Below are 27,398 nucleotides of genomic sequence, written 5' to 3'. Positions count from 1 at the left end.
GGTGTGGCTTCTGGTCCTGGACATGTCATTAATTAATGACATGACTTTGGCTGGCCACCCAACTTCCCAGCGAAATGAGAGGCTGCTGTGACCTAAATCATTCTTGGCTTGAAATATCTGCAGTCCAAACTTTAGCTATATAGTATGTTATATAGCTAAGTGGGGATAATAATAATAATATAGTAGGCAAATACATATTATATATGCATCATATATTATATATATTTACAAACATAATATTTAAGACTGACTTTGGTTTTTTCTTTTGTTTTACTTTTTAGCATCTGGATTATAGAGGAGCAAAAATTTTAAATCTTGTATGTGTATTTTTGCATTTCACTAAATTCTGCCTTAATGATACTTTAAAGTGCATCTGAAAACAGGAGTGCATCAACATAAACAGTCCTTGGTTCCACATTTCACTAGAGAACCCCTCCGGACTGGCAGAGCAGCATTGAGAAGGTGTGGGCACACTTGGCAGCTCTGAGCTGATTTAGTCTCTTGCCCCTGCCATCCCTGGCCTTGCCTCTTAGTGACTATGGAATTTCTCTTCATGAGGCTCAGAAATGAACAAGTCTTCAAAGATCAAGATCACCTCATGGGCGGCCTTATGACAGGGACCTTCCTAAGTGCCAAGTCCATGGGCACTCCTCTTTGCTCATCCTCTTGGTGGACTTCCCATGAGGGGCACCCTCACCCTCAGACTCTTGCTGCTTTTGGTCCTACCTTCCATGTGCTGGCTAATTTTATGCCAACTTGGCACAGGTTAGAGTCATCTGAGAGGAAGGAGCCCCAATTGAGAAAATGTCTCCGTAAGACCAGGCTGTAAGCAAGCCTGTAAGCATTTTCTTGATTAGTGATTGATGGGGAAGGGCCCAGCCCATTGTAAGTGGCGCTATCCCTGGGCTGGTGGTCTTAGGTTCTATAAGAAAGCAGGGGAAACAAGCCAGTAAGCAGCTCCCCTCCATGGCCTCTGCATCCAGGATCCTGCCCTGACTTCCCTCAGTCATGGACCATCACATAGAGGTGTAAGCAGAATAAACCCTTTCCTCCCCAAGTTGCTTTTGGCCATGGTGTTTCATCACGGCAGTAGTAACCCTAACTAGGACACTCCATGTATCCCTGCTCTCCCAGAGCTTTTGTGGTCCCATCCTCTCCAGGGACCTGTTCTCCATGGCCTGTCAATGCCGGGGACTTTGGAAGTCCTAGTCCCAGCTTTTTCCCCAGCTGCCCTGGTCCTTGGCCCTGTCACCTCCCCCGCCACTCCACCGGCTCAGGACAGCTGCACCTCAGTCATATGGGAGTGGCGCCCCTAAATCCAGTTCTTGATTCTAGTTCCTTGTCTGGGTGACTCTCTTGTCATCATCTAACTATTTCCTGAACCCATGCTGGGACTCATATTTTACACACACACACACACACACACACACACACACACACACACACACACACATACTTTTGCATCCTACTACCTGTGCACCTAGCCCTCCTGCTTCCTCCCCTGGCTTCGCTGCCTGCCCTGCTCTCCCACCTCCTCTCCCCAGGTCCCCTCCTCCCGCTTGAGTAGCCCTTGGTCCCTCTGCCCAGCCTCAGGCTGCATCCTCTATCGGGACCTGTTACCTCTGCCATCTCCCAAGCAACCGTTGTTTCAAATTTAAGGAGGAAGAAGCTCCACCTGTGAGGGACTCTCCCCAGGGCCATGGTCCCCCTTCTCAGCTCTCCCTGCCCCTCTCCCAACTGGGAGAGAAAGCAGGCTTGCAAAAATCAGTTTGATTGTCTTTTCCTGTTTCTGTTCTCCCTGGACTACAGACAGTATGGATGAAGGCACAAGCACTCTATCCACACCGGCTTCCCACAATGCTCTGCGGCTTCATTCTAATGATGGAGATGTGTCTCTTTTTTGTGTTCCCACTTTCCCATAGTCTTCTATGTACCCTCGTCCAGACACCCTCTTCTTAGGCTTAGGACAAACTGCTATATTCCGAGACTCAGTTGTCTCTGCTCTTCTGAGCTGTTGAACTGGCAGGCGCGTGCCTGCTTTGTGTTAGAGGGGAGTGCCTCACGTTGCTGGATTTCGATGTCTCTGGAAGTTCTTTGTTGCTCTGGCCCTCCTGACCCTCCTGACTCTGGGCCATGTGCAGAGTTTCTGACTCAGCATTTGGAGTGGCTGGAAGGTTGTAGTTTGGTCCCAGGCCTGCAGGTGGGAGAAGCCTGGCTCTGAGGCTCCATATTTAGCCTGGAATCTACTCTTGCTGCTTATGATGCCACAGCAAAGCCAGAAATGGTGGAGCTCTGGCCCCCAGCCAGGACAGCCTGCTGCGCATCCAGGGCATGAGGCCCAGCTGGAGCCTGCCTCTCCCATCCTGCCCATCCACTGACCAGGGGGCAGGAGGGAAGTGAACAGATGGCTCAGGGTTAGGTTTGGAACTGCAGAGGGGCCTGGGAGTAGGCCAGGGTCCTCTTCTTGCAGAGATGGACACCGAGGTGGCCCAGAGCTACAACTTGTCTAAGTTAACTCATAGTAGGGCCACTAGCTCTAAGTCTCGGACACCGAGCCCCTAGCCTCCCTGGGACCATGGTGCCAGGGGTCTATGTTGTCATCAGGAGGGGGATCCTCCGGGAGCCAACCCTGACCTAGAAGGGCACCGTTGGCAGCACTCACACTGGGAAGAGACAGAACTCCTTTCCAGATGTTGTCTTGTGTTCTTTCTGTACCATCTTTGGGTTCCCAGTGGTTGGCCATTCTTCATCCTCTGCGTCCCATGTTGAAACTTGTGATAAGTCATTTACACCACAGTGTAAATACCAGTCTCTTTCCAGGGGAACCTGGGCAATAACCATAGAATGAGGGCTTGTTGCCTGGTCCTCATCACCTTGTTGGCTCTTCCCTGTGATGGCAGGGAGGTAAATGGGTGGTCTGTAGTCCCTCTGGATTCCTCTGCTGATCCCCTCCATTGTGGACTTCAGGAGCTATTCTTGTTCTTGTCCCAGTTAGCCTAGGTGCCAGTGAATAAATTACCATAAAGCCTTCCGGCTGCCAGGCAGCAAACTCCCTGGGGTGATTGGAAATCGCTCTTGAATCCCATGTCCATGTGGACCAGAAGCAAGTACAGAGGCTGGACCGAGCCTGGAGTGAGAGCAACCAGTCAGCGCAGGCATGGCTTAGAAAGCACGAGTCCTTGGCCTGTGTGACAGGCGGCTCTCATCACTGTCACAGTTGGAGGGGACAGCAAGGGCTCGTGGCGCTGAGGATGCCATTAGCAGGTGGTGACCGGCCCGATGAAGCTGTCAGCACAGCCGAGACCAAGCCTGCTGCTCACACAGTTGCCCGGCTCTGGGCCCCAGGGAACAAAGGAGAGGTGCCAAGTCCCCGGACCTACTCGTGATCTGCTGGCTCACTGCTATGGATCAGGGCGTGGTGGCACTGGAGTCCTGAGTGGCCCTGAAGCAGATGGAGCCGCAGCCAGACTGGTTAGCCCCACTGAGCTTCAGAGGAATGGGCACCAATCACAAGTGATCCTCCTGAAGTTCTTAGCTGTCACATCCATCCTGGGAATTGTCAGTGGCCAGAGGGGCTGGCCTTGTGTGCCAGTGGGAGCTGGCAGCTCTCAGGGCTCAGAAGGAGTTCTGGAGGTCTCTTGGGTTAGTACGCCATGGGCAGAAATGTGTGGGAAACCATGAATAAAGAGCCGAGAATTCAGCACAGCTCCAGGAAGTCCCCTGGAAGACAGAAGAAAAGGGCAGATTTGCAGTACATTTGACAGACAAAGCCATGCAAAGTTATCTTGGTTGTTATCATTTTTGGTATTAGTATTTTTTTAATATGTTGCTAGAAGTATATTATTAATTACTCAGGTATAAGTTAAAATATAGTTTATGTTTATTTCCATATTCTTCAACTAAAGGAGTTTTTTTTTTTTTAAGTGTTTGTCTTCCTATCTAGGTAGGAAAAACAGTGTACACTCAAGGTGATCAGCAGAGGAGAGGAGCCAAAGGTGGGCCTCAGCCTAGAACAGTTAACAGCATACTCGGCTCTTTTTCTGAGTACCCCATATTTAGTTAAATGCCATGTAATAGAAGCTTCTGGAAAAACCATGACTAAACCACTGTTTCCTACCAGTCAGATGATGTGACCCAGAGGTGCATGCATGCCGTGTCAAAGGTTCCCCTAATCCTCCAACCTCATACACCTGCCTTCCCCTCCTGAATTGTGTGTGCTTGGCAGTGTATTTGGATTGGAGAACCCAGGCAGGCTACATACCTACACCCACACACAAACATATACAATATACATACACACACATATACATACATACACACACATGTATATACACACACACATGCCACACACAAACATAGGGTACCAAACTCAGTTTGAAGTTCTTATTTTGAACAAGAAAGGGTTTTATTTTCTTGCCCAGGCCCCATAACTTCCATAGATGAACTACTTACCCCAAACCCCACAGTTGGAGACTGTGCCCCACATTGCCATCCCTGGAAACTGTGAGCTGGCCTAGCAGCAGTGGGCAGAGGCTACAGCGTGGCTGTCTGTGGAATGGCAGTTACGCAGCAGGTCAGGCCTGAAAATTGTGAAATGAACCCTCTCGCATTCTGTACTATTCCTCTGCACCTGTCTCCTCCATCATCTGAGCTCTGACTTGCTCTCCTCACCTAGAAATGCCAGATATATTCCTTGACCTTGCTGGCAGACCTGGAACCCACAGACCCACGTAGATTGCTGCACTTTGTGACCCTGTGATGTGGATTTCATCTGAGCTCCTGTGTGGGCTTGTCTTCCACAGACAGTTGCTGGGGTCTCCTCTTGTCCATTTGCGGCTCCTCCTGGCCAGCAGGCAGCTGAGTTGGCGCCATGGGTCTCGGGATCCAGTAGCAAATCCCGAGATGAGCTTAAGAATTTCACATGAACCCAATAAGGGCCAAGTGTGGTTAGCGCCAACGCTACCTTCTAAAACTGATGATCTCTAAAGTGGAGACATGGGATGCCTGTCCAAAGAGCGCATCACGGTGCCTTTGCATAGCTTGTGCTGATTTCTGGTTTGCTGCCTGTTTTGACTACGTAGGAACTACTACCAGTTTTGGTATGTGCACAAATGGTGTTTGTGCAGGAGCTGCTGTCACCAACATTCAGCTTAAACAACCGCCCTTATGGTTTCACCGAGACAGGCTGGAAGGTCAGATGTCAGCAGGGCAGGGCTGGATCCTTCTGGCAGTGTGGCTGGGGATCTGTGCCAAGCTCTCCTTCGCTTCTGGCACTTTGCTGGCCAACTTCAGTGTGCCCAGGCTTCCTGTTTTGTCTTAAGGAAGGTCTCACTATTTAGCCCAGGCTGGCACTGAACTCAGGATCCTCCTGCCGCTGCCCTCTCGGGTTAGGATTACAAGCATGTCCCGGCCACTGTGCCTGGTTGTCCTCTGGCTTCTGATGTCACGGGTCTGCCTTCCTCTGTACATAGTTTCTTCTTGTGTGTGAGTCTACCTCAGTGTCCCCTTTTGTAAAGACACCTGTCATAGGAAGACCGAGGCAGAACTTACTGAGGGTCACACAGGAAACTCGGGTCATACTGTTCTGGCTCCACTTGGGCAGATTTTCCAGGGCTCTGGGCAGGATTTGGTGCCGTGTTCTCAACACACTGTCTTTGGCTGTCTCCTTGCCACCCTATAGGTATCCGAAAAGACAGAGCCATGCCTCCATTCACCTTGGGGTCTAGCCTGGGGTCTAGATGTTGCCTAGCAGACGCTGAACCAGTGACAGATATTTAAGGACAGGGCCAGAGTCAAGAATTCCTTTGAGTTCTAACAGCTCAGTGTCCCCGACCCAATCTTAGCTTGTCACTGCACCCCAGACTGGAATGTCGAGTGTTCTCCTGGCCATCCACCCTCTCCCGGATGGTGCCAGACAAGGTGGACACGTCTGCCCTTCTCTTTTTACAGAGAAATTGCTTCTCTCCTTTCCCCCGCTCTTCCTGACCAGTCCAAGTGGCTTCCTGTGGCAGCAATCCCAGAGCAGCTTGTCCCATATCAGTGACATTTCCTACATGGGTGGGTCCCCAGGGAGACAGCCAATCTTGCTGAAATCAGAGAGTCGCTTCCTCACTCCTGGATGGCAGGTGAGGTGTTCCTGCGGGCACTGATCTCAATGCTGGGCAGATATGCTCTGGCTAGGAAAACTATCCTTCAGGCTTGAGTCCTGCCTGTAGGAGAGTCTCAGCTCTGTTGAACTGAGACCTACCCTCTTCACCACTGCTTTAGGTCCCCTTTTTATCCATCTCTAAGAAAAGAAAAGAGCAGGATTTTTTTTTTAAAGAAGCCACAAGGCCATGACCACATTAATCTGTGTTCATATTGTGGGGGGCAGGGGCGAAGGGCATAGCTGTAGTTCCAGGCTTACAAAAGAGCCATTTGTTATCTACCATCTTGCCAGGGACCCACAAGACAGAGGTAGGTATCTTCTGAACCCATGGACTCTGGAAGGGTGCCCCAGACTCAATGAGGCCCCACACATTAAGGAAATTGCTAATCAGTAGATAGGTGATATGCTGAGGATGCTTCCGGGCCGTCCAGTTTATAGGTGATATGCTGAGGATGCTTCTGGATCATCCAGTATATAGGTGATATGCTGAGGATGCTTCCGGGCCGTCCAGTTTATAGGTGATATGCTGAGGATGCTTCTGGATCATCCAGTATATAGGTGATATGCTGAGGATGCTTCCGGGCCATCCAGTATATAGGTGATATGCTGAGGATGCTTCTGGGCCATCCAGTATATAGGTGATATGCTGAGGATGCTTCCGGGCCATCCAGTATATAGGTGATATGCTGAGGATGCTTCCGGGCCATCCAGTTTATAGGTGATATGCTGAGGATGCTTCTGGGCCATCCAGTATATAGGTGATATGCTGAGGATGCTTCTGGGCTGTCCAGTATATAGGTGATATGCTGATGATGCTTCTGGGCCATCCAGTATATAGGTGATATGCTGAGGATGCTTCCAGGCCGTCCAGTATATAGGTGATATGCTGAGGATTCTTCCGGGCCGTCCAGTATATAGGTGATATGCTGAGGATGCTTCCGGGCCGTCCAGTATATAGGTGATATGCTGAGGATGCTTCCGGGCCGTCCAGTATATAGGTGATATGCTGAGGATGCTTCCGGGCCGTCCAGTATATAGGTGATATGCTGAGGACGCTTCCGGGCCGTCCAGTATATAGGTGATATGCTGAGGATGCTTCCGGGCCATCCAGTATATAGGTGATATGCTGAGGACGCTTCCGGGCCATCCCATACAGAGAGCCATGAGAGCTCCAGGGAATCACTGGTGACCTCACATGTCAGCCTGACTGTGAAACTACAGTCAAAGGAACCTGGGCATGGGAACGCTGCTTCCAGCTGCTGTAGACTGATGACCCTCCTTGTCACTTGTGTGTCTAAGCTGGTCTAAGGGACAGCATGGGGACGAGCTTTCCCTATGCACATTGTCTGTCAGATCAAGAATGCATAGCACACTGTCAGCCTGTCTTGTAGTCACTTTCAAAGCCTGCTGTGGGTCTAAAAAAAATGGAAGGCCTGTTCGGATGTTTGTCTGATGAGCAGCCTGAGGGTGTGGAGAGGAAGCATCCCAGGAATCCAGCTGAATCCAGGCTCTAAGTTATGTGTGTCATGTCCTAGCTCTGTGCTGTGTTTCATCACTGGTAACTTGAGGAGCTTTGCTAAGACTTGCTGGCTTCCAGCCTGGAAGAGAAAATGCTAGCCTCAGATTCAGGGAGAGATCCTGACTCAAAGGAACAGGCTGAGAGTGATAGAGGCCCTTTTCTGGCCTTGGTATTTACACACACACACACACACACACACACACACACACACACACACACACCAAATAAACAAAACATTTTTTAAAACACTTTCTTTACGAGATAGATAGTGTCGCTTGTGAATGTTTGTGGTCTGTGGAAGAGTTGAGTCTTCCTACCCTCTCTCTGGAGGAAGTCTGTGTAGTTCATAAGACCTTCTGTCCCGTATTAGTCCTTTACCCCTCTGAGTCTTTGACTCATCCCAGCTCAACCTGAATGTCCACCGATTCATTGGCTTATGTTGTGGAGTTAGTCCCTGTGATGTTGCAAATGCCAGGGGCTGGAATCGAGATCCCCAGTTATTATCCTGCCCTGTTCAGCAGGACAGGGGTGCTCCGGGGGCTTCAGCTGTAAAACGGATGCAGCATGCCTGCCCTGCCTGCAGGAACAGGGTTATTAAGAGCTCACTGATGCAGTCGTATAAGACCTGGACCACTTCCAGGGATCTGACCGCCTGATGGCAGTTTACTCTGTCACCTGTGCAGGGCCCAAGCCTTGACTTGGATCTGGTTCCACAGCCCCCTCCATGGGGCCCAGCAGCTTGTGGCTACTGAGCAAGGGACAGAGTGGGGAATGAGTAACACCCTCGGTGCCTCTTTTCTAGTTAGAAGAGTCACATTTTGGAGCCACTCTGTATGGGTTTCTGTGCGAACTCAGCCTGTTTTGAACCAGGTAACCTTTGGCCAGCCCTTGCCTGTCTCAGTTACCTCGTTTGTACAGCAGGGACAGAAATGGCATCTGCGTTGTGACGTCGTCTTGCAGATTAAATTACTGTCGCATGGTGTCTGGCCTAAGAAGGTAAATGCTTTGTAAATTAGTGTTTATTACTCTCCACATCACAGGAACATGTATGAGTTTATTTGAAGGTGAGTCTAGTCTTCGAGGGGAGATGGCTTGGAAACCAGTTGTCTTTGAAGGACACACTATTGAGGACTTGCTTTCCAAGGCCAGCTGTGTGAGTGGGAGTAACAGAGGTAGCCATGACTGTGCTGGCCCTGGGCCTGGAGGCCAGCTCAGGAATCCGGGATCCGAGGTTCCTGCTTCTCCATCTCCTCGGGGCTTATGGAGAATTCAGGAAGCAACACTGGGGATGGATTGGGCTTGGGATGCTCACAGTTGTCCAGCAGGACTGAACACTGTATAAGATACATAAGCACTACCGGGAAGGAGAGAGGCCTGCCTCCAGCTGAACTGTCTGAGCTGCTTCTCCTGTACTGTGTCACCTGTCCCTCTCTGCTCATCAGCAGCCTGCCTGCTACACCATGGAGAAAAACCATCAGTTCCCTGTGGGCTGTTTTCTGGTTTTCAGCAGCTCCCAGGGGCTAAGGGAGGCTATGTTGGGTTCTGGTTTCTCTAACGCCAGCTACTAACCCCACTCAGCAGTGCTGAATTGGGAGACATAAAGGGGAATCAGGGAGGGGGCACCCTTGGATATCCTTTCTTCCCTGAGATACCCAGGAGGAACATCCTGTCCCTGGACAGAGCGTAACTGGCTGCCTTCTATGGTGGTTTTGCCTCCAAGTGACACCCTCCCCCCAGCCACCCTGTGGAGAAGAAAACCATCCACTTTCTTCTCTGGGCAATGACTTTTCTGCATATTTCTGTTTGGACGGCCATGTGGGTGTTACTTCCAACTCCCAGGGAACAATCCTTGTCCTAGATTTATTTCCAAGTTCTTAGGGGCACACTCATTTTTTTTTGTGCTCATAGACAACCTCCTCTTATTTCCTTGCTGGAGACTGTCATACTTGGACGCCTGGAGGTCCGGGTATGTAACATGTGGGGGAGGGGAGCCTTGTGAGTGACAGCTGTTCATGGTGGGGAGGTAAACAAGGGGATCCCAGGTCTACGCAAGCTATAGGTTGACTGTGATCTGAATGGACCAGTAGTCCTTCACTCTAGCTGACAGTCTAAAAGGTGGGCCAGAGTTGACTGATCTTCTGAAAAACCAGAAATGTGGATATTTACATGAGTTCTTTTGATTTATAAATATTATAAATATTCACTCAATTTTTCCCCCGAGATAGAGTTTCTCTGTGTAGCTCTGTCTTGAACGCTTTGTAGACCAGGCTAGTCTCAAACTCACAGAGATCTGCCTGCCTCTGCCTCTCTAGTGCTGGGATTAAAAGCATGCACCATCATAGCCTGGCTTCACTCAAATATTTTTAAAGCACTCAACCAGATAAAACACCATAGTCCATGGGTGGCCAAGAGCTGCCCATGGCTCTGGTTGGTGGCTGTGCTTCTGTGTATGATGAATTTATCGTCTGGGGAATGTTGTATGTAGTGGTTTAAATGAGAATGTCCCAGTAAGTCTCGAGCATTTGAAAACTTGATCCCCAGTTGGAAGAGCTGTTTGGGGGTGCTGAGGAGGTCTGGACTTGTTGGGGGGAAGCATGGCATCAGGGGAGGGCTGTGAGAGTTTCCAAACTCACAATTTCTAGCTTGTTCTCTCTGCTTCCTGCTTGCACTTCAAGCTCTCAGCTCCATCCAGCTGCTCCGGTCACCATGCCTGCTGCCTGCCATTCTTGACACTTCCCCATCATGGGGATTGGCTCTTTTCCTTCTGGAACAGGAAGCCATAATAAACGCTTCCTTCCAGTCATTGCCTTGGTCATGGTGTTTTATCACAGCAACAGAAAAGTGTGAGTCCCTGTAAGGGCCAGAAGGCCCAGTGAGCCACTGAATAGCTGTCTTGAGGCCACTGTGGGCTGAGGGGCTAGGTGGCTTTCAGAAGGGCAGCTTGAGGGGGAGAGGGAAAGAAATGCTGTCCTCAGCTCCACCTTCCAAGCGGCCTCTTGATGCTGAAAACTGACTGGTACTCGCATGTGTTACAGCCCCACTGAGACCCAAGTGCTTCTGCTGGGCTGTGGTTCAAAAAGATGTTGCAGAGACAAAGAGAGCTGTCTTGGGGCTGTGGTTACCCCAAAAGGGACACTGGAGAGGGAGTGTTACCTGAGGAGGGCCTCCATGCCCTGGGCCTCTGCATTTGGAGCTTTCTGGCCTTGACCTGAAGTGCCCTGTTGGGTTCACAACAGGACACATTTGGTGTCCCTTCCCCTACCCAGCATGCTCCAAGGTAGTCCTTTTTCTCAGACGATAAATCCAGAGGCTTTTGAAGAAAGCCAGTGGTGGGGCCCAGCCATCTACCTGGAGTGCAGGGATGAGAGAGACTGGGTCCCCACGAGTCTGTGCAGCATGGCAGAACCAAGGACACCCCAGACTTGTAACTCAGGAAAGGATCAGACTTAAGGCCCCAGCAGGGCGTGGGGAGTTTAAGACAGTAAGACATGATGGAGGAGAGTCATTGGCAGCAGTAACCAGTGGCCAAGTAAAGCTTTATGGACGAGATGTGCCTGGAAACAGTCCCTAGAGGCAAAGGTGTAATTCAAAGAGGCAGAGTGAGAGAGAGCAGGGATGGTTGTGAGGTCCAGTGGTAAATGAGGGCTTGCTGTGTAGCTGGAGGTGCTGAGCCCTTCTCTCATGCATCACCTCACTCCATCCGTACAGCTGCTTATGAGGTACATGTTCATCAGCATTCTTTACGGATGAGCAGTCTGGTTAGGGACAGCCCAGAGTCCTGCAGCAGGCATTGGGCTAACCAGCATTGGAATCAGATCTCATAGCCCTTATATTCCACAGTCTTGAGAGAAGAGCAGCAAGGAAGCCACCTGACTCCAGGCAAGGATGTGGTTCACTTGTTTGGCTAGTGACCCTGCAGAGCTTTGGTCCATCTTACCTAACTTCCATGCCCCCTGGCACCTGTAAGGCACAGTGCTCAACAAGTGTTCATGACTTCTTAGTTGTAGTAAATTGTCTTGAGGAGGCTCTGGAATATCATAGGAAGAGGTCGAGGCCTGGGTTGGGTCGAGGATATTGGACAGGAGGATCCCAGCATCCTATCTTTGACATTCTAGGAGCTGGTGGGGACTGGAGAGAACTGGGGCCCAATGGCCATTGGCAGGAGAACTAAGAGGGCTAATGCTGAAGGCATGTACTAGGGTGTGTGTGTGTGTGTGTGTGTGTGTGTGTGTGTGTGTGTGTGTGTGTGTGTCCTGAGCTTTGGATGGAGACAGATATAGAATGCAACAGAACCTCAAGGATCTCACTGTCTTGTCAAGGCAAGATAAAGACCCATGAATATTTCAAGAACAGCCAAAGTGTTGAGTAACAAGATGGGGGAGGATAAGAAGATGTTGGAGGCCGAGTGTGCTTGGAGCCAAGGGAGGTGGTCAGTGTCAGGTCCAAGTGCAGGCCCCTGTGGTCCTTGAGAATTTGAAGGCAGACCCATACAGTAAGGATATCCAGACATAATCAGGGATTGCACCTACAGGGCCTACCTGAGTCTCCTTCCCCTCCCCAGTTGTCCTGGGCCCAATTGCTGCTCTGCTGTTTCTCTCTTGAGGAGATACACATTTGGAGCCTGGATGGTAAGGAGGATGCCATGACCGATCACTCAATACCTCTCCTAGGTCCTCTCTACCTAGACCTTCCAGGATTGGTGGCAGCTGCATATGTCAGTTCTCCTAAGAAGCCACAGCTACTGCCTTCTGCTGCCTGTGCTCTGCCTTCTCATGGGACCCAGTCACCCTGCTCTCAGGATGGAGCAGTAAGCAAAGGGGACCCTGTCCAGAGTTGGCTCACAGAGTAGGGCTACAGGATGACTTAGAATAATCTCCTATTGAGGACTCCCCATAATCCCATTCCCACTTAGTGTTAATGATGGTAACTCAGGTCTACACTTGGGGGTCATGAAGTCTGATAGTCACCAGAGGTGGGGGAGCTGACCCAGCTGGGTGAATTGTTGAGTGGCCTGTGTCTAGACTGGCTGTAGCTAGAGGTATCTGAGCATCCTCCAGCAGGTTGTTTTGCCTGCGGGTTTTGATACCATCATCCGCACAGGGTTAGGCTCAATTCTCAGAGTGCCACTGAAGCTATGTAGCCGGGATTTCAGGAACAAGTAGTGTGGAGATAGTACCCAGGGTCCCCCAGGGGACAGTCACCTCATTGAGGTCCTACTGTGTGCTAACTCTCCCTGAGCCCTGCATGGAGCTTCCAACTATTCCACTATGCCAGAGTGGGTATCTGAATAAGGGTGGTAGTAATGGGAGAGATTTGCTGGTCTTGGCTAGTCCTGAGAGCTGGCTAGAAATGTAGAATCTCACAAGACATGTTGGTGCATGCCCATAATCCCAACATTTAGGAGTCAGAGGCAAGAGCATCAGGAAGTTAAGATCGGCCTGGGGTATGCAGTGAGACCATTTCAAGGGAAAATAACCTCAACTTTTGGGATCCAGCTCCAATCTACCTAGTTGGGAATCTGTATTTTAACAAGTTGCTGGGGACTCTGTGTCCATTGAATTTTGGGGAGTTACCACACCTGTCTGCTGGGCTTCATCTTTTTTGGTTCTGCCCACCCCACCCCCCAAAAAGAAATACATCATCATGGACAAGTGAGACAGAAGTTCTAGGAGCAGAAATACTACTTCGAATGCATGGTACCTGCAAATGCCAGTGTAGTCTATTCAGCCTTAATCCACACATTCTTTAATGCTGGGGTCATGGCGCAGGACATTTGTTTTCTAACAGACCAGCATTCTGAATAACACCCCATCCAGTGTTAGAGTGAGAAAGTGTTAAAGTGGAGTTGGTAAAGCAGGGGTGGGGTGTGTCGGGTCACATCCCCATTCAGAAGTTGATGGATGTCCTACCTCCTGCTGCAGTGTCACTGATTTCCAAGTCACACCTCCACTGCTGCATGTTTCCGAACTTTTCTACTTCCCAGGGGTTGGGAACCTGGAGTTTCTGTTCACACAGGCCCCCACTGAACCAACCTGTGTTTCTCTGGCACACATGAATATATCAACCCATCGGGCCAGCACTGACTGACTGTAGCAACCAGACAATAGGGATAAAGAATTGATTGCCAGGGAACTAGTATCTTCTACAGAGTCATCTGAGAGGGGTCGGAGCACAGGCCAGATGAGATGGGGGCCTGGCAGGGAAAAGGTTCCCATGGCTTCCTCTGGACAACTGTGAGCATCTTCCCTCCCAGACAGCCCAGCCTCTCTCTTCTCACAGGCTCTCTCTCTCTCTATATATATATCCCTGGCCCAGGTCTGCCTGGCAAGTGATAGAGGAGAACTGTCATCCCAACTGTGTGTTTTGGGTGAAGCTGTTCTAGCTGGCCCTGTGGGTAGGGGATCTAGGGAACTAGCATGTAATGGTCAGCAGCCAGCACATGTATGACACAGACAGGGTCACCAGGAACAGACTGCTGGCAGGGAACCCAGGGATATGGTGCTATGTGGCACCAGGCCTCATAGGAAGTGGTGTGGAGAAAGTTGGGATGAAGTCTTGGGTAGATGTGATGATTGACATTAGCAAAAATAAAACAGTGAGCCCATGTTGGGTCCCGTGCCCTCAAAGCTCAGATGTTGCCCTGATGCAGAGTTGACATCTTGCTGGGATCAAGCACAGAGTGGAGAGCACTGGCTCTGAGCCTGGCAGCATCAAACAATTCCCCTGTCCACTTCTAGAGTCCCTTGCAGCTTCCCTGTGTTCCCTTGTAGCTTGCTTGGGATCCAAGGGTAGTTGAGTCCTTTGTGGTTGTTGCCCAAAGCCAAAAACTGAGCCTGGAAAGTAGACTTTGAGATATCCCCAGCTTCCTGTGTGAGGTAGATCTAGCATCTCTGCTGGGTGGGTTAGATGCTGAAGGGGTTAGGGAATAAGCTTGAGGAAGTTAGGGGGCTAAAATGATAGATTCCCAGGGGCTGGATGACAGGTTTCCCAGCATTCAAGCCTTGCAGGTCACCCAGCTCATCCCCAAGGGTGGAGGGGAGGGGGAGGATGCCTCTAATGCCTGTCTGTTCTTAAAAGGATCGGCTAAATTTACAGCACCTAATGCCATTTGTCACTGAGCAGGTGGTAGATGGAAGGACAATGAAGGGTGGAGACTATCTTACTGTTTCTAGGCCCACGGGGTGCCCCATGAAGTGGGTATTGCCTTTTCCTCTAGACCGATAGCCTGAAGGAGAGTACTGTGAGCCTCTGGGCTCAGAGCCAGGTAAGGGCCAGAGGGAGGAGGAGAGATAAGTACCTCAGCAGAAACCCCTGTGCTTTGTGCGGCTTTCTATGGACACTGCAGACAACTGTGGGCCCAACAATAAGGGTTTGGGTTGTGAAAGTCGGGGGGGGGGGAGCAGTCTAGGGAAGTTGTCTTTCCACCAGAGAACGGGTGTTTTACATTCTGATCTTAAAATAAGCAGTCAGGCACTGAGGGGCTGTAAGCCGCAACGTGAGTATGGCCTACCTAGCTAGGATGAGGTCTCAGCACACGGCCAGGGCTGTCTCTTCTCCCAGATAGACATAGATGTGCCCCCATGCCCTGCTCATGCTATGTGTGCTGCGGCCTATCCTTGTCTGCATCCTCAGGGTAGCACCCTCCCCTTTGGTGCCCTTTACAACAAATGCAGCTTCAGCACTTTTCCTCCTCCTGGCTTTTTGGTCCTCCTCATCCATCACCTGGCAGGGACTAGGGGCAGGGGAAGGTCCCTGGGAATCACTGCGGAGGCCAGCTCCTGGGATGGGCATCCCTCTTCATGAAAAGTCGGGAGTCCTTGGTTCTCTTGCACACTCTCTTCTCTTCTTTCCCTGCTTGCCCTGGTCCCAGCCTCCTTGTTCACCCTCTCACTGTGTAGACCAGAAGCCATCTCTGTGGCTCCAAGTTCAGCCAGCTACATGAGGTTTTCCCATTTTCCCCCCACTGTGACTTAGAAACCAAATTAGGAGGGAAAGGATCGAAAGAAGCACTTATTGTGGAGGTGGCATCCTTCTTGCCTTGTAGATGTGGGGGAACCTGCAGGTACATGCCCCAAAGGATTGAACACAACAGAGCAAACAGATATTTGCACACCCATGTTCATAGCAGATTCTCCACAGCCAGATGTAAAAACAGCTCACATGCCAGATAATGGATGAGTGGATGGCCAGAGTAAATACATATGACGTGTTACTGTAATATTGTTATTGTGATACAATAGCTTATCAGTCATAAAAGTGCACGAGGTGCCTGCTGTGTGACAGCATGGATGAATCTTGAATGCACTATGAAATAAATCAATCACAAAAATATTGTATGACTCTACTTAAACACAGTACCCAGAATAAGGAAGTCATAGAGTCAGAAGGAAGGTAGGATTACCAGGGCCTGGGCCAGGGGAATGAAGGATTAATGTGGAGTGCCTTCTGTTTGGGATAATAAAAAAGTTATGGAGATGGAAATGGATAGTAGTCATAGTTACATAACATTGTGACCATACTTAAAGCTATTGAGAACATACTTGAAAGAATGGTCATGTGCATTTTAAGCACAGTGGGAAAATAGTTGATGGACAGGACATAGGAGATTGCAGCCTGAGAGCAGGGAGAAGGACCTGTCTGGCACCTGCTTGGGGCTTGGTTGCCTTGAGGGTCAGTTTCCCAGGAGTGACTTCGGTAGAAAGACAGAAGGATGGTGTCTCTGTAAACTATGTCCCAAGGAGAAAGAATAAGACAGGATGTAAGAGAGGGGTCCTGGAGGTCTGGTCACTACTATAAACAGCTAGGGCTCAGTCTGCTCAGGCCCACTGCGGGTCACACAGCTGCTGTCTCGGAATCGTCATCTGAGACGAAAAGGTAGAGCTTCCTTCCTGTCTAGAATGTCCCTGTGAGGTGCTAGATCCTTAGGTCTCCAGGTCACAGGGACCAGGGGCCAGCTGGGTCCTGCAGCTGTCTCCTGTCTGAACAGCCCCGAGCAGGTGGCACCTGAAGTGAGGTGCTATCAGTTGTGCCTGGATCAGATTGGACAACAGCAACCAGAATAGGAGGGTGCCAAAAAGAGAATGTGGCTAGAATAGCTGTCCAGGAGGGGCCCATGGAACAGTCCTTTCTTCCCCCTCTGGGTACCAAAATATTGCAAGATCCAAATGAATCACAATTCCTGTTCTTGCCTCAGTGAGCCAGGGTGGGATCATTGCTGTGCCCAGCTTCCTCACATGACATGTGTCCATGAGATTCATGTGCCTGGGAGAGCCCAGTGGAGGGGCCACAGGCTGCCATAGCAGGCCGAGCCTATGCTCCATTCTGTGGACTCCTGTCAGGTCCCTGCCTCCTCTAGCCTCAGTTTCTTCCCCTTCCTAGCGGGAACTCAGCATATTCTTGATGATGCTAAAGATAAGCCAGTAATAGTCCACTAACTTTTCCGGCAACTGGGAGACCAAATTGCTTCTAAGAGTGGAGAGAATTTCTCAAGTGGGGCATTGTCCTGGCCTCCAGCAGCATCTCACGGAGGCTGTCTGTCCTCTTCCCCAGCAGCCAGCCCAGGCCCCTGAGCTGGAGGGATGGAGAACTCGTCAGCCGCATCGGCCTCCTCCGAGGCGGGAAGCAGCCGCTCCCAGGAGATCGAGGAACTGGAGCGCTTCATTGACAGCTATGTGCTGGAGTACCAGGTGCAGGGGCTGCTGACGGACAAGACAGAAGGTGACGGCGAGAGCCAGAGGACACAGTCCCACATCTCCCAGGTGAATGCCGGCCCAGGTCCAAGGGCTTCACAGACTCAGAGAGGTGATCCCAGGGACCTTATTTCTGACAGTGTCCTATCATTTCTACCTACACGGCTGGGGTATGGGGTCCCACCTGACTCAGCATCCAGAATCCTGGAAGAGAGGACCCACCTCTGGGACCCAACCAGACTACCTGTCTCTTAACATACGTTTGTGACCCACCCTACCATGTGCTGAGCACTACCTCTTGTCCTCCACAAGCTTACATTCTAGAGCAGCTCTGGAGGTCCTAGTTACCCATAATGCATGTCTTTGGAGACTTGTGACTGTGTCTGGTTTCAACTGCAGATGGTTATTGTTAGTCTATGCAATGTGTCTTCTGTACTGCTCGATGGGATGCTATACACCTATGCACTTAGATGCACGAGGCGTTCAGAGAAGAGTCTCAGGGTGATCTCACCCCTTGGGTCCGTCTGTCTCAGCTTGGCCTTGCAGGGGAGGTGATCTTACTTGGAAGGCTGTGGGCTGTGATGTCTTTAGCAATCTGTTGTCACACACATTTGCCCAACACAGTACATCTCCAATAGATTCTTCCGAGATTATTTCCAGACTTGGTTCTAGCTGCTCATTTGACCTTGGGCAAAGCCCCCAATATCAGAGGCTCAGTTTCCCTATCTGTCAAATGGTAAACCTGCTGTCTCTGGAGAGCTGGAATGTCAAGAAAGACAAGGGTGACAAGGGCAACAGCCACCCATACGAGGAGGCAAGAAAGGACCTTCTCTTCTGTCCAGGGTCAGAGTACCAGGGGCCCCTCCTGTAGCTGTCCCCTTCACACCTGGGTAGTCAAGTAAATGATGAGTTACTTGGGATCCCTGCCTTAAAGAAAAGCCAAAGGCAGCCACCTGGCTCACTGCCCAGTGGGGAGAAAATCTAGAGTCTCCCAGCTTTTTAGGAAACTAGAATGAAGCCCAGACCAGGAGTCAGCCTGGAAACCATTAGGAAACAGGACTCCCCTGTTCCATTCCATGGGGTGCTGGGGGCAGAAGACAATCCCCTGCTGTTTTCCTTAGTGTTCTTAATGGTCTAAAGCGATGAGTATGTGAGACCATAATCTGCTCGTTACCCAATCAACGCACAGGGGTGGGTAGAGCACCCACACTCTTGAGGGATCTGGGAGATCTTGGAATTGGAAATGAGTAAAAGCCCTGCTGCCTTCATGAATTTCTGTTCCTGTGCTGGTGAACATCTCAGCTGGGAAGGCTAAACTAAGGGGCTGAGGAGCCAGGGGCCGGAGGGTGGGGCTTGTTTGTTTATTGAAGCAAAGTTGGAGTTGTTTTGTTTTGTTTTTACATCGGATGCTTTAACAGATTTAAGTACAAGCATTAAGAGAGCTAGAGAGTGACCTTAAGGGGACAGTTCACACCCAATGGTAGGGACTTCTCAAGAGATTTGCTAGTTTGTAGTATTATAGAGGGGTCAGAATGAGGTCAGTGAATGATGGGAAGGAGGTCAAGGGTGGTGGGTAAAGAGCTGTGGACTGAGGGAGCAATGCATACCAAAGGTGGAGCTGGAAGAGGAGCCAAGACCCAACCAGGGGATTCGGTGCTGGAACGGGCTGGGAGAGGAGCCTCAGACTGACAAGGTAGAGAGGAGAAGGGGACCATGTGGACAGGAGAGGTACAGGGCTAACCTGGGTCAGGAACCCCGGGATAGATGCAAGAAGAGGAAGAGCCAGTGAGAGCTGGCCAGAAGAAAGCCAGGGTGAGTGCAATGCCTGGGGTCTGGAAGAAGAGGGGTTAAGGAGTAGGCAGAGGGATGGGTAACTTTTGGGATTGCTGCTAGGATGTGGAGAAGAGGGCCAGCATCACTGAAGGGACAACTGATCATTAGTGGCAGTGGCTGGGGAGGTGCCCGTGGAGAGATGGAGGTAGACACAGGCAGCAGCAGGAGGCCAGGTTTGTTGCCACCACTAGGAGCTCAACTGAAGGAGACAGTGATGCGGGGGTGTTGCAGAAGTGAGGGCCAACGGGATCATAGCCAGGCTACGTGCAAGAGACAGGGAATGGTCCAGGGTGAGGGGAGCGAGCAGAGCACTGGATCTGTCCACCTCCCGACAGCCCACCCTGCCACCACATATGAGAAATGACGCCTGCAGCAGAGCTGGGGGGTGGGGTTCCAGGGACTTCCAGCCACCTCAGGGCTGCTGCAGAGTTAGGACGGTGGTCTTAGCCGAGGCTGAAGTACAGTGAAGGGAAACCGGGAGAAAGGCCAGGGAATGAGGATGGTGATGTAGTGGGATACCCAGCCAAGGGAAGGTAGTAAATGCTCTAATGGAGTGCAGGCCCTGGGGATGAAGCATTGCTGGGGTCCTGGTACCAGAAAGAGAGGGCTGCAAGTCCAGAAGAGGAGTCCTGAGGTCAAAGTGTTTGAGGGGTGCAAGAATTGAAAGGAAGGGGTGAAGTGAGCCCGGGAATCTGTGGGGGGAGAAGGGGGAAGCCAGCACAGAGGCCTATAGCTCGGAACACTCAACCATCGCCAGGCTCTCTAAAAGCACATGGAAGGACAACAGGGTGAGGGAGAGGTGACTGCTGTCCAGGAGGAACACAGTGGGTGGGACAATGACCTGATCTATAAATGACCTCAAGATGGGAGGAGCGTGCGTGTCTGAGGGTGTTGGTTTATTTGTACTATTTCATTTATTAATTTAAGCCACTCTATTATACAGTTAGCAATATCATGACCTGGATCTGAAAGCCAAGGAAATTTCATCTGCTTGGGCTATCTGTGGCAATGTGTTAGTTACAATTGCTTCATCGTGAATAAATACCTCACATTAAACCTTAGAGAGGGACTTGAGAGGTGGGTAACGTGCTTGCACACGAGCGTAACGACCTGAGTTCAAATCCTTAGGACCAGTGTAAAGCTGGGCATGGTAGCACATATCTGCAATCCTGGTATTCATTCATCCAGCTGTGTAAGAGGGGGAGATGAGAGAATCAGCTGAAGTTCACGGGCTGGCTAGCCTGGTGTACACATCATGGGGCTGGCTAGCCTGGTGTACACATCATGGGGCTGGCTAACCTGGTGTACACATCATGGGGCTGGCTAGCCTGGTGTACACAGCAGCTAATGAGAAAACTAGAAAGAGACCTTGTCTCAGACAAGGTGAAAGGTGAGAACAAACAGTTGAGGTTATCCTCTGATACACATACACACACACACACACACACACACACACACACACACACGCACCACACACACACACATCACACATATACAGAAAAAAAAACATTTATTTTTTTTCAATAGAGAAGAAGAATGTGTCTATTTCACAGTTTTAGAGGTTTTGCTCCATCACAGTGGGGAGAATGTAGAAGAACAGAGCAGTTCACATTGTAGGGACAGGAAGCAGAGTGGATAATAACAGAAAGTCCAGGGCAAGATACAGCCCCACCAACTTCCTCCAACTAGGCCCCACCGTCCACAATTCTGCCACCTCCCCGTAGTCTGCTCAGAATCTGAATCCATCTATGGACTTCGCAGTTCATCCATGTTAGCATGATCTGTCTCTGGAAGTGTCCTTGTACACACACAGAGGTCTGGCTAATCTTCTACCTATTTCTAAATCAAATTGATTTCAAAAGAAAGAAATGCTGTAGATGCACGGAAACGTCTGAGCTGATGTCCTTAGTTACACCGCAGGTGTAACTCTACGGGCCTAACGTGGCACTTGGTGCCATGCACTGCCTGCTTCCTGTGTGGACCTGGAGCCCACGGTAGGGCATTTTTGGAAGGTTTCTCCAGCTCAAATATACTTTGGCAAGGAGAGAGTCCGAGGAAGCCAGGAGGCCTCGCCTGACAAGCAACCTTTGGGGGCAGGAGAGTCTGTGTCCAGAGCAGTTGTCCTTAGACACTTTGAGAAGAAGGGTCCTTCCTATACCCCTTGTCTGCCCAAGGACTGCTGAGCTCTGTGTGTGTGTGTGTGTGTGTGTGTGTGTGAGAGAGAGAGAGAGAGAGAGAGAGAGAGAGAGAGAGAGAGAGAGAGAGAGAAGAGAGAGAGAGAGAGAGAGGAGGGAAGGTAAGCAAATAGTTGAATGTCCACAGGCTAGCTCTGCACTTCCTCCTGCTACTAGCTCAGATGGACCTGACTCGCACTTAGATGCCTGGATCTGCCATAGATCTGGATAGCCAGGCCTCTGGAGGGGCTTTAGATGGATGTTAAGGTTTGCAGTCTAGGGGAAACTGCCCGTGTGACATTAGGGAACATTCCTTAAACGTTTCGCGTGCTCTGAAGTTTGACGAGAGTGCATGCGCCTTGCATGATTGCAGACCGTCCACTGCTGGAGGAAGAGGAACTTGTCCCCACGCCCCCAAACATCCATGTCCCCAAACCTGTAGACCTGAGGACTCTTCCAGGCTTGTGCATCCACTGTGCTGTTAAGTGGCTATCCAGTGGTTTGTAGCGGGGTCTGGTTAGCCCTCCGTTCAGTGTGAGGAGCCCACTTGACCTGCCAGTTTTCCCCTGGGAATGCATGACACGCTAGTGCGATGGTAGTTAGTGCGATGGTAAAAGGATTTGCTTCCTTCTGCACAAGTCAAGTATTTCTTTGGGTAGGTGCTGGGGAGTAGAATTCATTTTAGTGACTCTCGGCAAACTGTTCTCCAGAAGTGACTGTTCTGTCCTTCATAACTGCACCAGTGTGTGGGGACAGCCTCCGCTTTATTCTGCACTGTCCATCTTCTGGTGAGACTGAATACTTTTATTATTATTATTATTATTATTATTATTATTATTATTATTATTTATTGGTTTTTCGAGACAGGGTTTCTCTGTGTAGCTTTTCGCCTTTCCTGGATCTTGCTCTATAGACCAGACTGGCCTCGAATTCACAAAGATCCGCCTGCCTCTGCCTCCCAAGTTCTGGGATTAAAGGCGTGTGACACCACCGCCTGGCTCTAGATACTGAATACTTTTTAACTGACTTACTGGTCATGTTTTCCCAATATATTAAATTTCATTTTGGCAAAATTTATTTCTGTTTTAAAGCAACAATTGGAAAAACAAAGACTACTGGGAAACCAGGAAAAAAATAATCCACTATCATTTTGTGACAAGGACTGATGATAATTGTTGTGAATTTATTTTTTTTTTTTTGCTCACCTTTCACAAAGTTGCTCTACTAATATACATAAATTTTAGCTTGATTGTTTGTTTAGCGTGATTTCCTATACATTGTTAGGTGATGGCTTTTAGGATAAAATGCAGTTGTTTAAATTTGGTCTTTTTTTGCTGCCTGCTGGTGGCCCAGAAGTATGATATAACTCAAGCTAACATTTATTCATTCAGGCAGAGGTGTAGGCTCTGGAACACAGTGATAGGCAGAATCAGCCATGGTCCCTGCCTTGCCAGAACTTGCTTTCTGGTAGGAAGGATGGGAAGTAGGGTGATAGGAGGCAGGCATTGAAAGGGGATGGAGGCCAGGGCTGTTGGAAGGAGGCTTTGGAGAGAAGATTTGGAGGTCGTGAGAGAGTGAGGTTACTTAGGAACGAGTACTCCATGTAGAGGGAAGGACCAAAGCAGAGCTCTGGAATGGGGATGAAGACCACATTGAGGCACAGGGCAGAGGTCAGTCTGGCCAGCGCAGAGCACAAGAGAGATATGGCCAGTGAACTGGGCATCAGGGCCTCCTTAAGGCCTGGAGAGAACTCTGTCACTTTGAAAGACAGTGGAGGGTCCCAGCACGTGGACCTTCATAAAACCCTGTGGGTAGCCCTGAATCCCCTAGCTTAAGAATCCTTGAGTCAGATGACCTTGTGTGTGTGTGTGTGTGTGTGTGTGTGTGTGTGTGTGTGTGTATTTCATTTTGAAATAATTTTAAAAATATACAAAATCCCAATAATATTGTACAAAGAATTCATGCATAGCCTTCACCCCATGGCCCTAATTGTTAATATAACACTTTTTACTCTGCCTCTAAATATATATTTATATATTTACTATATATACATTTGTTGCTTTTAAATGAATAATTGGAAGAACAACATATACATACATATATGTATGACTTCTCTCTGAATCATTTGCAGACATGAGACCCCTTTATCCCTAGTCACTTCAGTGTATTCCTAAGGACAAGAAAGATGCCATGGTCCCAGTGGAGGGAACAAAGACAGTTTTGCTCTCTTGCTTCATCTGTGGACCTTTATTTCACCAGCTCTCCCAATAAGACCCTTAGAGCTGTGTTGGTCTCTCTTATCTCTGTGGCCAAATACACGACATAAGCCGTTCTGGGATGGGAAGCTTCGAGAAGAATGGTTCCGTGGTTGCTTGGCTCATGTTTCTGGGCCTGTAGTGAGGTCCAGTGCCGTGGCGAAGCCATCACCAGAGGAAAGCCGCTGTCCTCCTGGCAGCCAGGAAACAAAGAGAGACAGGAAGGGGCTGGGACAGGGATTGACTTCCTCCAGCTAGACCACACCTCCCAATAATACCACTGTAGTGTGAATCTACCAAGCAATTACCCATCAGATCAAAGCCTCAGGATCCAGTCACAGCTCAACAAATAGAACACAGTGGGGGGGCCTGTCCCTAACTTTTGAGGGTTTGTGGAAGATCCTTCATATCCAAATCATAGCAATAGCAAAAACAAAACAAACAAAAACCGAATCTGGTTAGAACACTGAAACCAAAACTGAACATTGCGTTTAGAATCAGCCCTTTTTTTTTCCCTCTTCAAGTTCATAGCTATTTCTGCCCTTAGCCCATTCTGCCACTCTTTGATGGTGTAATCCTGGACAAGTTACTTAATCATACTGTGCCCCAGTCTTCACATGTGCCAAATAGAGAAAATAAAAGCATCCAGAAGGGCTTGAGGACCAAATGTTAACAAGCTGACAGGTTTAACATGAAAGCCTCACTGATTCTTGTGATTAATCCTTGACTATACATGCTACAAGTAGCCCTTCAGCTGCCTGCCTGCCTTCCATCCGTCCTTCCTTCCTTCCTTTCTTCCTCCCTTCCTTCCTTCCTTCCTTCCTCCCTTCCTTCCTCCCTTCCTTCCTTCCTTCCTCCCACCCTTCCTCCCATCCTTCCATCCATCCATCCTTCCTTCCTTCCATTCTGACTCCTCTCACATACACAGGAGTTTTAAATGTTGATGGTTGATGTAGTTTGAACCTGTCTCAGAGCTTTGAGTCAACTTGGAACATGTTTCCCAGGAATAGCACATGATAAACATCTAGGACAATCATTTCTTTATGTGGTTATTGATGAGTCTCTCCTAATCTCTGTTTTTAAATCCTGTCTTTATCAGCCAGATGTGGTGGCACCCACTGTAACCCCAGCACTTGGATGAAGAAGTTAGGAGGATCAGTAGTTTGAGGCAGCCTGGACTACATGAACTCTTGTCAACAAAAAGCAAACTTACCATGTACTAAGTTCTCATTTGCGCACTAATTGTTTATGACCTTGTTTTTTTTGTTTGTTTGTTTGTTTTGGTTTTGTTTTTGTTTAGTGGGGGCTTTTTTGTGCATGTGATTTTGTTCCTCTACTGATTCAACATATGGTGGCATGGTTTGAGTATAAATTATCCTCCACAGGATTCTTAAATGTGTAAAGAGTCTTTCTCTGTCCTACCAGCTCCCAAATAATGACATGGAGACTTCTTATTAATTATGAAAGCTTGGCCTATAGCTTAGACTTGTTCCTGACTAGTTCTTATAACTTAAATTAACCCATTTATATTAATCTACATTCTGCCACATGGCTTGTGGCTATTACCTCTCCTCCTGCACATCCTGCTTGCTTTGTGTCTCCTGGTGTCTCCACCTTTCTTCTTCCCAGAGTCCCTCCTGTCCCCAGAAGTCCTGCCTATACCTCCTGCCTAGCTATTGGCCATTCAGCTCTTTATTACACCAATCACAGCACTATATCATCACACCGTGTACAAATATCCCACAACACGCGTGCTTGAACGCTTGGTCTCTGACTGCTGATGTCTGGGAGGTTATGGGATCATTAGAAGGTGGAGGCTTGCTAGGGGACCTGGATCACTGAGGGCGGACCTGGAGATGTAGTAGCCTGGCCTCACTTCCTGTCCACTCTCTACTTCCTGATCCTCTGAGATGTGAAGAGTCCCAGCCTTAGTTCTCACCACCATGAACTCCACCTGGATGAACTGCATACCCCAAAGCTGTGAGCTAGAGCAAACCCTTCATCCCTAAGTTGCTTTGTCAGGTATGGGCAGAGTGATGAGAAAAGTAACTAATACCTGGACCTGACGCTACTCTGTCATCAGCCTTGATGTTGGGTGGGGCTAGTCCCTGGGGACTTCGACACTGAAAAGTGCATGCGTGCGTGTGCGTGTGCGTGTGCGTGTGTGTGTGTGTGTGTGTGTGTGTGTGTGTGTGTGTGTGTTTGCCATCAGCCTGCCCTACTCCAAACCTCTCCTCTAGTGCTCAGTACCATGTGGACTTCCCCATTCTTCCCAAAGTTTGCTAAAAAGTGTTGCCCATCCTGGAGTGCAAATGACTGGTGACTGACTATAACTGCTTGAATTGTTCAGTATCTTTTCATGTACAGATTAAGAGCAGAGAATGGTGGAATAAGCATTTTGAGTTCAGAATAAACATCTAATACTCCAGTGTTTGTCAAATCTTAACCCCGTGTCCTATAGTCATTCCAGATTTTTAAATTAAGATATAAATTACAGCAGCTATGGTGGAAGGTCTAAAGCTGTGGGGTGTGTACTCCACGCGAAGTATTCCCACATGCACCATTCCCCTACGTGTCCTGACTCTTTTGCTGGAGGACCTTTGCAAGGTGAATACCACCCCCAGTCCCTAGAGGACCTTCATGGTCCGGAGGTCTAAGATGTGAGCTCATTTGCCCTCAAGGACAGGGGATCTATGTGTGCGGATTCAGGCTGGAACTGAGAATTTGAGAAGAGGGCCCCACTCTGCCCTAGAGTCATCCCAACAGATTCAGCTAGGTTTGGGAGAGTCTACCTGGAGCTCTCTAGGCAGCATCTCAGAAGGACCAAAGGAAGCAAGCAATACAGGCTATAACATGAGAAGAAAGAAAACGCTAAGGGTGGCATCCAGCCACAGGCTGGAGGAGTTTTGGAGAGGGGTTCCCAGAGCTTTGAGGACCAGGGCAGAGACACACATCCCTGTGACTCGAGCAGCCATATGGAAATGATGGCCCAGGCTTTTGCAGGGCTGGACCATTCGAGTGGGAGCCCCACAAGACCAGTGGGTGACTAGGTGATCGTTCATGCTTGGTGGCTCCCTTGGGTGCCAGGGGTACTGCTCAGGCAGAACCACAATCCCTGTTCTACTGGGGGCTGGGCTTGGGTCAGACTCACTGGGTCTGATGGTTCTGCGGGCGCCATCACCGTGTTCGCCTTTCCCTACATGGAACACTCACTTTCTGCTGCCTCCCCCCCCCCCCACTCCCATGCTCTAGTCCCTTCCTTCATTTCCAACTTTTCGACCACTGAGAAACATGGAACCTGGCCCTGACCCACTACCCCCGGGCCAGCTCTGCGGTGCTGCCTGGTGAGAGCTGTACTGTCTCCATGGGGGTAATGGCACTGACTTTTATAGCCTCTCAGCTGGAGTATGCCTCCAAGCTGCCCACTGCCTCCGTTTTGATTCCACCAGCTCTGGATCACCCTTCTCTGGGAACCCTGAGAGTGTTCTCGTGGGCCATCCATGCCCTTCCCCTCCCAGCCCCTGTGGAGATCATGTTTTTCCTCATTTCTGTTTCATGTCCTCATCCCTCTCCACACTGCTGCTGGCAGACATGTTGCCCTGCTTGTTCTGGCATACGCTCTGTAAGGAGGAACTCAGGAAGTGATTTGGTAGATACAATAGAGCTGCCTTGCTAGGCCTGGGCCAGCTCACTGGGGGATGTGCTTGCACACAGATGTATGTAGAGCCTCCCTAGCAGGAGCTGCACTCACCTGCAAGTCACCACATTATGGGATGTCCC

The 27,398-nt window shown here is 49.6% G+C and overlaps 1 protein-coding gene across 1 annotated transcript in view; it reads left to right on the top strand.

The window, feature by feature from the left end:
* Ctif (cap binding complex dependent translation initiation factor) overlaps positions 1-27,398 on the top strand; it is a 261,280-nt gene that overhangs the window by 39,925 nt on the left and 193,957 nt on the right. The window contains exon 2 of the mRNA XM_059246296.1: positions 17,217-17,425. Within this exon, the coding sequence (XP_059102279.1) occupies positions 17,246-17,425 (180 nt within the window). The 5' untranslated portion in view covers positions 17,217-17,245. The remainder of the gene's footprint in view (positions 1-17,216; positions 17,426-27,398) is intronic.

The sequence above is a fragment of the Peromyscus eremicus genome, chromosome 19 (assembly GCF_949786415.1).
Source record: "Peromyscus eremicus chromosome 19, PerEre_H2_v1, whole genome shotgun sequence".
NCBI lineage: Eukaryota > Metazoa > Chordata > Mammalia > Rodentia > Cricetidae > Peromyscus > Peromyscus eremicus.
This window is presented reverse-complemented; position numbering and strand designations above follow the sequence as displayed.